General features: G+C 51.9%; 1 protein-coding gene across 1 annotated transcript; it reads left to right on the top strand.

Moving 5' to 3' along the window:
* The first annotated feature begins 2,585 nt into the window (after positions 1-2,585).
* On the top strand, positions 2,586-5,345 carry POU4F3 (POU class 4 homeobox 3). The gene is made up of 2 exons (XM_058732743.1): positions 2,586-2,826; positions 3,144-5,345. The coding sequence occupies exons 1-2, from the start codon at positions 2,707-2,709 to the stop codon at positions 4,038-4,040; spliced, it is 1,017 nt and encodes a 338-aa protein (XP_058588726.1). The 5' UTR covers positions 2,586-2,706; the 3' UTR covers positions 4,041-5,345.
* Positions 5,346-12,047: the final 6,702 nt, after the last annotated feature.

The following is a 12,047-nucleotide window of genomic DNA, read 5'->3' as shown; positions in this document are numbered from 1 at the left end:
TTGGTGAAGTGATGAAATAATGCTGCATTCAGCTTCTGGGAAGTTAAGGTCCTAGGAAAGAAGCTCTTGACTCATTTAAAATGTGTTTCATTTAAGTTAACCAGAATGGTACTGTTTGGCTGGAGCTGGAAGTTCCTACCATCTAGTCCAGCCCTCTTCTTGTGGGTAAACTGAGGCCTGGCCAGGGTCACACAAAGCCCAATATTAGAATGCTGTCTAAGAGCCAGCTGTCTTAAGGCCCACAGTTCTGGTGTGTATTCCGTATTTCAAGAATTCCACCAGACTTGCTCTGTGTCTTGTGCGTGAATCTACATCTTCTCCACTGCAGTGCAAGTTTATAGTCAATTTCCTGCAGTGGATTTTAGACTGGTGACTCTGTGAGGGCAGGGATGGAGTCTGATTCACATCTGTGGCCCAGCCCTCTGTGTGGAGTCTGGCACAAAGCAGGTGTTAAACGAAGGAAGGACAGCAGGGAACCAGATTGCACCTTTAGATCAGTCATTCTCCAGGGAGATTATTTAAGCCACCCCGGCTCCCAAATGCTTTAGCTTTAAGTGTTGAGGGAAGAAGAAGAGAGCAACAAACATTTATTTCACGATTTCACTGTGCCAAGCAGCATGCTGAAAGCTTATCTCAGTGCACTGCTCGCAACAGTTAGTGGAGGGGAAACTATTTCATATATGATGAAAGTTCAGTCCAACAATGTTTGAGGTGGCTCATGGCCTCTAAGTCAGCAAGAGGCAGAGATGCATGTTGAATCTGAGGGCAAGGCTGTGCCCAAACATTAGGTTGTGAGGTTTGCCTAGCACTAGATATGGTGCTCAATGCTTTCCTTTCTATTCTAGTTTGAAAACACCTTCACCAGAACCCAAGAAGGCAAACAGGAGTGCAGTTGCCGTTTTACAGACAAGGAAACCAAGGCTCAAGAGAGGTTTAGTGGGAGGGCAGCCCTTGGCCTCAGGCCCCTGGGCTCAGTCCTCCTCCCCGGTTACAAGTTACAGAACGGTTACAGGACGCACAGGACCCATGCAAGGGGGCTGGCTGTAATGCGGAGAAGAGGGATTGGCAGGATCCGAGGGTGCGGAGCCCAGATCTAGGCAGGATTTGCTCTTAGGCCAAAGGTGACCCCTCCACACCCAACCGCCGTGTTCACATTCTGAGAGACCCGGCCCGCATACGCGGGCGCGCAAGGCCCAGCCCTCCGGCTGGGGAGACTTCTGAAACTCGAAGGTCGCTCCCCGGCGGTGGCGGCGTCCGAGGTGAGGTGGGCTCAGCTGGGCGCGCAGGTCTCGGCTCCGAAGCCCGGAGGGCGGCGCTGCGGCGCGGTCCCAGGATTCCCTATCCATTATTCACGATGTTTACTAGCGCGGGCAAAGGAGAGGACACCAGGGGGAAGGAGAGGGGATCAGAGCGAGGCGGGGGCGGAGCAATACTAACCCTGGGGCACTTCGGGTCCCAAAACTTCGGGAGGAAAAGTGCGAAATGATGAAGAGCTGGGAAGTCAGATGTGGCGCTCGGCACACAGTAGGCCATCCGTAAATATTCGTGGAATGGATAACGGAACGAGTGAGCCAAGGGCTCTGTTCCCAACTAGCTCTGTTGTCTCGGGCGAGTCACTTAACCCCCTCGTTTTCCTCACCTGGAAAGCAGAATAACAGTATCTACTCCGCAGGGTGTGCGGATACCATGAACTAAGTCTCTAAATAGCCTACCACCTATTAGGAGCTCAAAAATGGTAGCTATTGTTCTGGCGAATGGGGCTTGTGAGGTTTGGCAGCCCAGTGGAAGTGCACTGACTGACTCCCAAGGCCGGTGGGCAGTTCTGAACTGTTACTATTCTAAACAGAACTCATTAAGCTTCCTTCCACTGACGGGTTGGGGAAAGGGAGAGGGGGCCAAGTTGTCTTTCTCTAGCGAAGACCAGAACTGCCAGCGTTGGGAGGAAGCCGCTGGTCTCCAAGACCCGGCAGACATTTATTTCCCCCATTTCCACCCCGCCGGGCGATTGGGGTCACCTGGGGCTCATTCTGGCAGCCCCTCACCCTCCCTGGAGCCCGTCTGGGCGCTTGGAGGCGCCTCTTCGCTGAGCCGCGGGGCCGGACTCTGGTGGACGGCTCGGGCGTGGGGCCAGGAGCGCCCTGGAAATGGGCAGTTTGGCGGCAGCGAGGCCGACAAGGAGTGTGTGTGTGTGTGTGTGTGTGTGTGTGTGTATAGAAGGGTCAGCTTCCTGGACCCACTCAGGCCGTGGCTGCCCTTCGATCTGGGCAGTGCGAGTTGGGACAGGACGGAGAGGTTTGAGACTTTGGGGGAAACTAGTCCACCAAGAAGAAACAATCCGGAAGGTCTGCCGGCCTGGAGCCAGGCGGGGCGGGGCAGGCCCGGAGAGGCCAGGCCCGACCGGGGTATAAATGCTGTGGCGGGGGCGGCTGTGGCGGGCGCACAGACGCGCGCCTAGAGCTGCTGCCTGGCCTCGCCTCCCGGGCCGCCCCTGCGAGTCCCGGGCGCGTGAGCACGCCTGCGCGCGCCCGGGCCCTTCCTGGCAGGCTGCTTGTAAGACGAGTGAAGAAGCAGGTGGGGGAGAGGGGAGGCAGCGAGCGAGAGGGCGAGGGGAGCGCGGGCGCTGAGCGGCGCTCACTTGGAGCGCGGCGAGCGAGCGAGACGAGCCTGATCCATGTCCCTCGCTGCCTCCCTGCCAGGCGCGCGAAGATGATGGCCATGAACGCCAAGCAGCCTTTCGGCATGCATCCGGTGCTTCAAGAACCCAAATTCTCCAGCCTGCACTCCGGTTCCGAGGCCATGCGCCGAGTCTGTCTCCCAGCCCCGCAGGTACGTACTGGAGCATAATTACCGCTCTAAGGCACATTTTTTGACAGGCACTAGCTTCATGTTTTTTTCATGTCGCCCAGAACAATCGCCGCTGTCTGAACCCCTCTCCTTGTCTCCCCCGCGCTCTCTCCCGGCGCGCTCTCTCTCTCATTCATGTCTCTCTGATCCACACGTCTGTTCCAGCAAAGCCTCTGTCTCCGTATTAATTTTTATGACCTGGGCTTTGAGGAGAGGCATCTCGGTTGCTTGAAAATGTGTTTTAATCCTGAGTTGACAGTATTCCCCACTGACCGTGCTGTGCGCCTTCTCGCTTGCAGCTGCAGGGTAATATATTTGGAAGCTTTGATGAGAGCCTGCTGGCACGCGCCGAAGCTCTGGCGGCGGTGGATATCGTCTCCCACAGCAAGAACCATCCGTTCAAGCCCGACGCCACCTATCATACCATGAGCAGCGTGCCCTGCACGTCCACTTCGTCCACCGTGCCCATATCCCACCCGGCCGCGCTCACCTCACACCCACACCACGCCGTGCACCAGGGCCTCGAGGGCGACCTGCTAGAGCACATCTCTCCCACGCTGAGCGTGAGCGGTTTGGGCGCCCCCGAGCACTCGGTGATGCCGGCGCAGATCCACCCGCATCACCTGGGCGCCATGGGCCACCTGCACCAGGCCATGGGCATGAGTCACCCACACGCCGTGGCGCCTCACACCGCCATGCCCGCGTGCCTCAGCGACGTGGAGTCGGACCCGCGAGAGCTCGAGGCCTTCGCCGAGCGCTTCAAGCAACGGCGCATCAAGCTGGGAGTGACCCAGGCGGACGTGGGTGCGGCTCTAGCCAACCTCAAGATCCCCGGCGTAGGCTCGCTCAGCCAGAGCACCATTTGCAGGTTCGAGTCTCTCACTCTCTCCCACAACAACATGATCGCGCTCAAGCCGGTGCTCCAGGCCTGGCTGGAGGAAGCCGAGGCCGCCTATCGAGAAAAAAACAGCAAGCCAGAGCTCTTCAACGGCAGTGAGCGGAAGCGCAAACGCACGTCCATCGCAGCGCCGGAGAAGCGCTCGCTCGAGGCCTACTTCGCTATCCAGCCGCGGCCCTCATCCGAGAAGATCGCGGCCATTGCTGAGAAACTGGACCTTAAAAAGAACGTGGTGAGGGTCTGGTTTTGCAACCAGAGACAGAAACAGAAACGAATGAAGTACTCGGCGGTCCACTGACTGCGGCGGGGCGCGGCGTCCGGGGCCGGGGCCAGGGCCGGGAGAACGGAGTGTATGCCACCCCCCAGAGTGTGTGTGTGGGGGGAACGGTTATGGGGAACTCCAAGACTTTTCCTGGCAGGTCAGGCTGTCTCCCCCGAAGCCACAGACTTTCCCCTTTATCCTACCTGGTTGCCTCCCGGACTTCTCTTTCTCTTCTTTCCTTTCCATTCCCACCTGAAAAGTTACGGCTCTAAGAAAAAAAATCCTGAAGGGCAGGCCCGGAGTGGCAGGCGCTGTCCGTGGTGCTGAAAAATCTCCCTCGCGCGCTGGACTGCGAAACCACAGGGCAGGAGCCCCAATGCAGGGGACAGTGAACTGGCCCCGACCACACTACTCCGGGGTGAAGGCGCCACTTTGCTAAGCGTGATTAGACAAAAGTGAAGGGATGGGAAGGCAGTGATAAACACTAATACAAAGTCTAACTGGGGCACAAACATGTACTGGAGATTTATTTAGAGTATATAAAATACTGTATGTTTCCAAAGGATAGCCTTATACTCCTTTCCTCTCCTAAATTCTATCCATCTCATCCTTTGGTTTGCTGTAAGTTCTCTAAGGTAGCACGGACTAGGTTCAGGGAAAGTGTGCGTGAAGTTGCGAGGTCCCAGCTGTTCTCTGCGGTAAGTCGGGCTCCCTAAAAGATGGGCTCAATTTTGGCGACTGAAAATGCCGGGATCTCAAAGCTGGTTGCAAGCAACAGCCGGCAACTGCTCTAGCGCATCCTCCAAGATCTGATGGTGTTTGAGGGGGTGATTACTGCCTGCTGGAGGGGTGGGATTGGTAGTGTTCCGGTCGGACTGAGGACTCTCTGCCCCCAGCTCGCTCCTGCAGCCAGATTTCCAGCGCAGCATAGAGGCGGCTTTTCGAAAGTAATTGTAACTTCTCTGAATCATATGCAAGTCCTTCCAACACATCTAACCTCATTGCGATTTTATTATTGTTGTTGTTAGCATTGTTATTGGCTATTATTTATTTAACTCTGCTTCTTTCCATCCCCCTTACATCCCCCCTTACCATGTCTCCTGGTGGAGGTTCACTTGTGATTTGGAGCGGAAAGAGGAGCCAGACTGCTGGCCTGGACCCTTCTCACCGCCATCCCTCTGGCCCCACCACATTTTATCTTTCGTTGCTTCATGTAATTCGCGTGTTGCTGTGTGACCTTGGTTTTGTTCTCCAAATAGATACAAATAAAATATTAAGTTTTCTTCTCTATTTACCCCTTGAATTAACTCCTAAAATAAATGCTTTATTTTTCAACCCGAATCACAGTGCTTTTCTTTCTCAGAGGCTAAGGAGTACTAGTCTTGGAAAGGATTTAAAAGTGAGGACCCATAAGGGCTGGGTTCTCGCTTCTGGCAGGCCAGTGTCTGGCCATCTCTCCCCTCTTCCACACAGCTGCACCTTGTCACTCAGATCTCCTCTAGGGAGAGCTGGCCATTCTTCTCTGGACCTCAGGGTTACAAGGCACTTCCCTCCACACTTCCCTGCATGTGAATCTATCAGCCTCTGTTCGGTCAACTAGACTCAGATCCACCGCAAACTTTGAAGCCTGACTGATGAGAGTAGGAGCGCCTAGTACTTGCACTCATTGGCTGAATGATCCTGAAGCCAGTTTCTTACCTTCTCTAAGGCTCGGATTGCTCTGCTCGCCTGCAGGATTAAGATGTTAATATTTACCTCACAAAGTTATTGTCAAGATTAAATAAGATTGTTTATTTGAGGCATTTGGTAGCGCTTGGTGCTCAAGATGAAACATTATTTTAAAAGATTCAAGTGGCCTGGCAGGAAGTGGGTGGGTAGAAGCAAAGAGGGAGGAAAGTGCTCTTTCCTGGGACAGAGTCCGTTGGGGCCCCTTCGGGGTCATTTCAGAAATTCATTTAAAATTGTCACCCAAGAGCTTACTCAATTCATGGTCTATCTCATCTTCTCTATGAGGAAGGAGGTGCTAAATGGTACATCTGCTGTCAAGATCCTAGCCTAGTGCCCTGCGCACAGTAGGTGCTCAAAAGATGGCCATTCCCTTTTCTTTCACCCCCTCTAAAAGGGGGAAGAAACCTTTTTATTTGTGAGCCACAGGAACACCTTCATGATTTAAAAATTAATGTTCCAAGTCAGGGAGTCGTCTGCACATTTCCCCTCTGTGTCTTCAAAGAGGTCTGGGTCATCGACTCCCGGCAGAAATTCGGAGCAGAGCAGGTCTCCCCTCCGCGCGGTGCACTCCCTCTGCGGCAAAAACAAACCTAGGGATCGCCCCCAGCCCCTGGACCTCAGTCCCTCGCCCCCACCAAGCGCAACAACCCCAGCGATGCCTCCACCTCCTTCTCCATCGGGTGTCCTTTAATAATAAATGCCCTTATGCCATTACATTATATTGTGGGTTTTGAAAATTTAAAATACGGCTGATGCAATATTAATTGCCTATAGTGGTATAAAACACAGGGCCGGAGCCCAGCCGGGCTGCAGAGGAGGCGGCCGTGAGCGTCCCGCGCCGAAGTGAAGCGCTCCAGACAGACGCGCCTTTGCGGGCTGCGAGATTTCCTGCAGGTAAGAGCCTTCAGCTTTTCTGGTCCGGGAAAGAACCCGATATCCGCCGCCTCCATCTCCTTTCTGAAAAGTTCCCTGCTGAGATTATATATATATATATATATATATATATATATATATTAACCTCAAAAGTTTGGAAGACTTTTTTTTTTTGGAGAGGGCGGAATGAGCAGCCCGAAAATAAGATCTGCGCTATTACTGGACTGGCTGGGTTGTGAGTCGCACGCTCACCTCTGCGCCTGGTCCGCTTCAGGCGCCGGGACTGTCCAAACGTACCGGTATTTCGACCAATTTGCACCTGCGGGCGGGAGCTGCGGCCCGGTCCACGACGCGCCCCACCCTCTCCCACCCACTGAGTGCGCCGGATCGGCGCCGCTGCCTCTCTCCTTGGGCTCTCTCAGGAAGCAACGGGAGCTGTGGTTTCTCCGGAATTGTGCAGTCGCCTCTGCCCCTCCTCTGGGGCGGAGGCACAGTGCTCTCAAGAGTGGAGGGTGGGTAGGTACCAGCCGGTTTGGGGTTCACATAGGCCTGGTTTGCATCCTGGTGTGCCATTTCCTAACCGTGTGACCTTGGGCAAGTCACATCACCCCTGGAAGCCTCTCTCCATGGCTGCAAAACCACAAACATAATTTTTAAAGAGTAACTGAAAAACACTCCGGAGCAGATTTTCCTTTGCAAAATACTGCCAATTTGCAACATTCACTGTGCCCGCCCAGCTGGGAGTTTCTTTACACCAGGCCAAGAGAAAAGAAGGCCAACGTTCAGGGCTGTTTGTATGGAAAGGTGCACTGGGTCTTTCAAGGTGGGATTTTGAGAGTCATCTGTGGACTAGGGAAAGGCTTCTAGGCACGTGGCTGTCTGGAATTAGGATGTGACCCCTGAATGAACCATGCATACAAAGGCCCACATGGGTGAAGCCTTGATGGGCAGATCATGCATGTGGGAATCCTGGGCTCCTGGGTCTGGGCTGTGTCATCTCTGGCCAGGAGCTTCCTTTCTCTGTGCCTAATATTTACCAGTTTTATTCACTGTTTTATACCCACTGCCCAGCTCAGGATCTGGCCCAGAGTGGCAGACGATAGGTATCTGTCAAATGAATGGATGAATGAATGAATGAATGAGGCTTTGGTTTTGTAAACTGAAAGGATCCTTTCCAGCCCAATCCTTTCTAGATTCTGGGGACTGTAGAGGAAAACAGAGACCATCAAGTAGAGACAAGGGAGTGAGGTCAGGGTCAAGGTGGTGATCTGCATCTCCAGAGTCCATTCAAAGGTGGCCAGTTTCCTTCCTACTTAAATTAGAAGAAGCCTTGCCTCACTCTGTGTTTATCATGGGTACAGAAGGGGTCCTCTGTGACATGGGCCCTCAGAACCTAGAGGGGGAATCAGGGAGGAGGATCAGGAGGTGACCTCTGCCCTGCTGAATGTGCCTGACACTTTCTTGGCCCTTCAGCCTGGTTTATTTTACTTTCCTGCTGAGATGGTAACAACTGTGGCGCTGGGGTGGACAGACTTGGGGTGGGATACCTACTCCATCTCTTAGACCCTTTAACTTCCTGAGCCCCAGTGCCCTCATACATAAAATAGGAAAAAAGGCTATCTTTCAGATTGCTGTGATGAGTATCACACAAGGCCAGGGCCCGACACATAATAGGCATTAACGGGATATTTAATCTTTTTCAAACATAACTTAGACAAGTGAGAGTTGGCGTTCCAGGGACAAAATAGGGGCTTGGCATCGGCCGGGATAAACATTTTCCCGCTCTGCGCCACAGAGGGAAACTGCTCTATACCACGCTCTTCCCTCCACTGCTCTATACCACGAGAGCAGTAACAGGGACTACCAGCTCCCGATGTGGTTGTTAGTGGTAAACCAGAAAGGGTAGAAGTAATGTCTTTGCAAACGGTGTGTCCCAGGCACAGAAGGCACGATGTAATTGGCTCTCCTGGAGTCCACCCTGAGAATCCGAGTTCCCACTGAGAAACTTGACCCCAATTTCGGCTGCTTGAACGCCCAACTTCGGCTGCTTGAACTCGAGCAGAATCCTTGAACTCCTTTGCAGAATCCTGGCATGCATCAACCTTTTGATTGTTGGGAAACTCAGCACAGCCCTCTCTCCCAAGGGGCGGGCTCCAGTAGGCAGAGGAGGCGGGGGTCGGGGGATGGTGGGGTCTCTGACTCGTTCTCCCGGGCCCAGCTCCCACCTCTGGGCTAGGCGTCAGAGTGCGTCAGCCTTAGGGCGCCCTCTTTTTTTACCGAAGGAGAGATTGAGGACCAGACTGGGGCGGAGGCTCCTTCTACCTTAGTTTGTTCTTTTCCCCAGACACCCTATCTTACTACCCTGTTTTATTTTTTTCTTAGTCCTTATCATTCCCTGTTAGCACCCTGTTTATTTATTTAACAGTAAATGAGCTTTGGGGCAAGTACCACCTCCATAACCCGCCACCTGGAACCCTGCGCAGAGCCTCCCAGAGAGTGCGCGCTTCACTAACGTTTGTTGGAAAAGTGAATAATAATATCTAACATGTATTAAGGGCTTCCTGTATGTCAGGTAGTGTTCCAAGCTCGTAATGAGCATTAACGTATTAATCCTTAAACAACACAAGTAGGTACCATTTTAAACCCCATTTTACAGATGAGAACTTGGAGGCACAGAGTGTTTATGTAACCTGCCCGGGACAAGTCGTTATATGGCAATTCGGTGGAGAGATCTGGCCAAACACCTGCTTCTTAGCTTCACTGGTCCCCTAGTGAGACCCAGCTGCGTCAGGGGGCAGGGAAGGAGCGGCCGCCTGGATTAGAAGTGGAGCAGGCGCGTCAGGTTTGGCGGAAGGTGCGGAGGGAGCAGAGGGGGCCGTAGCATAAGCCGACGAAGCCCGCCGTCCTCGCCGGGTTTTGGAGCCCTCCGCTCGCGCTCCATCTGCGGGTCTCTCCCTCGCGATTTTGCGCCGCCTCCCATGTCTCGGTCACTATCGGTGTCCGTGTGTTTGCCTGTCTCCCCCGCAACCCGCTCTTAGCTTCCCTTCAGCCTCGCGGGCGCCAAAGCCTGACCCCAAAGCGCGGGAGCGACTTGGCTGCGTCCTCTCGGCGCGCAGAAAGCCCCTTTCCCCTCTTTCGTCTCTTCCGCCGAGCTGCGGGAGCCTCCTACGGTAACCCCGTCCCGGCGGGCGGAAGGAGCCAGAGAGGACCCCGGCAGACGATTTAGCCTCGCCTCTTCGATCGCTGTTTTCCGAGCAGGTCAGGTTTCCCTCCACCCCCCGACGGCGCTTCCGCACTCGCTCAGCTCCCAGGACTCCCAGGCGGGGTCAGGGTTCGCCCCACTCCTCCCCTCGCCTCCGGAGGGGACTTCCTCTACGCGGCTTTCCGGCCTGGGGAGCCCCCCGGCTTGCGAGAGGGGCGTTGCAAAGAGACGGGAGGGCGGCCAGGCCCAGGCTCCTCCTGGGGAGTCCTCCCCACCCGTTGTTTTCTGTCTCCAGCGCGTGGAGGACTTGTCTCCGTGAGACGTCGGTTCTCTGCCTTTTCATTCAGCCCAGCACTGCCCAGCCTGGCACTGGAGGCAAACTGGCACCGAAACAGCACTGTCTCTCTCTGAGTTTGAGTTTTAGGATTTCACACACACACAAAATCCTAGTGTTCATCTTGGGATAATCAAATTTTGCTGGACTTCTTTATACATTTTTAGGATTGATACTGTTTTTATTGTGAATTATCTAGAGAGGGAGCATCACGGTAGTTTCAAGAGGTCTCTGGACGAATCCCACCTCCATTACCATATCTCTTTTTCCTCCACTCACAGGCCCTCTACCCATCCTGAGCGCGCGCGCGCGCGCGCGCACGCGCACACACACACACACACACACACACACACACACACACACACCAGCCCAGCTCCAAAACCTCACCATTCCTTCCTGTGACAGAGCCTCCCAGTGCCTGGGGCCTTGCTAGGCAGCTCACCTCTTGGCAGATATAGTTAATGTCCAGCCCTCATAAATCAAGACCATAAAAAGCTTACTTTCATATGCACTCAATTTCTACCAAACCTAAACTAATTGCATAAATTCCTTTAGGCCACTCAGGGCTGCTCTCTGGGTTGGGATCTGATCAATTAGTCATTAGGCACTCCATTAGCTGGGGTTTAAGCTGCCTCATATAAATGTCTCCTGTCAATTTGCTTGTAATTGAATGAATAAAAAAGGGTACAATTATTAGCACAGAGGATCAGAATAAGGAGACGTCAATTTTATTGAAATATTCTAAAAATGTCTTAATCTAACAACAACAACAACAACAACAACAACAACAACAACAATTGAAGGCATTTAGACACCAGCCACTCCAAGAGTCTCTGTCCATGTTAAGGAAAGGTCTGGTCTGAGACACAGTAACCTGAGTATATATCTATGCTCTGCAACCCCCCCGCCCCCCACTCCCCAGAAACTAGTCTTTTCCACCCTTAGGGCCTTAGTTTCTTTACCTGTACAATGAGTAGGTTGGGGTGATTCTTTTTAAAATTATTTTTATATTTTGTCAGAGTAATTCATGCATTTAGTTTAAAATTGAACACAGTATGACAATTTGACCAATCCCCAACCTCAGCCATGTTTAGAGATTTCTTTTGGAAGCCAATTACGTGACTAAATAGTATGATTTTGATACTATTTTTCTTTTTAAAATTCAGAGTTTATGTCTTCATGTTTTGATTAAAGAATACACAATTCAAATTCAAAAGAACTAGAAGATTTGCAGTGAAAAGTCTTTCTCCCATCCTTGACACAAGTTACCCAATTTCCTTTGTTGTCAAATAACATTATCAATTTCTTGTGTACACTCTAGAGACGTTTTATTAGCCGTCATATTTTGGCTTGTCGTTTTTGATCATGGTGCATTAATTTCTTGCTATGGTATCAGAGAACTAGAAATGATAATAATCTTGAATAATCTTTTCATACCAATAAACCTAGGAAATATACAAAATCAATATTTAAAAAATATGAACTGAGTGGGCAGTTGAAAATTCTGATTTTTTTTTTGACCAAAAATTAATTTGGAGATGCAGACTCCATCATGTATAAAAACTGTCTACTTGCAAACATAAAGAGTGTTTATAGATTGGTTTACATTCTACCACACCTCCTTCCAAAAAGAATTTAAAGCAGCCTATCTGCAATTACTATGGAATCAGTAGTAATTTTTGGCATTTCTATGGAATCAGAGCTCATTTTTGCATCAAGAAGAATTTTTCTTTGGTGGACACAGCAATGATGGAACTGGGAAAGACTTTGGTGACATCATTGAATAATCTGCCTAGGGTTGGGAATTGAACACCAGACGGAGAAATTGCAGCTGAGCCCCTGTATGTGAGGAAATTGCAAACCTCAAAGCATAAATTCTGTCTCTGACAGAAATTCAAGGTGATGA

The sequence above is a fragment of the Neofelis nebulosa genome, chromosome 1 (assembly GCF_028018385.1).
Source record: "Neofelis nebulosa isolate mNeoNeb1 chromosome 1, mNeoNeb1.pri, whole genome shotgun sequence".
NCBI classification, from domain to species: Eukaryota; Metazoa; Chordata; class Mammalia; order Carnivora; family Felidae; genus Neofelis; species Neofelis nebulosa.
The sequence above is the reverse complement of the archived record's forward strand: the minus strand, read 5'-3'. Positions and strand labels throughout refer to the sequence as shown.

Excerpts from the sequence above, each read along its gene's own strand:
- POU4F3 (XM_058732743.1), top strand. The coding sequence starts at position 2,707 with ATGATGGCCATGAACGCCAAGCAGCCTTTCGGCATGCATCCGGTGCTT. Across the intron at positions 2,827-3,143 it reads TCTGTCTCCCAGCCCCGCAG|CTGCAGGGTAATATATTTGG; the intron begins GTACGTACTGGA and ends TCTCGCTTGCAG.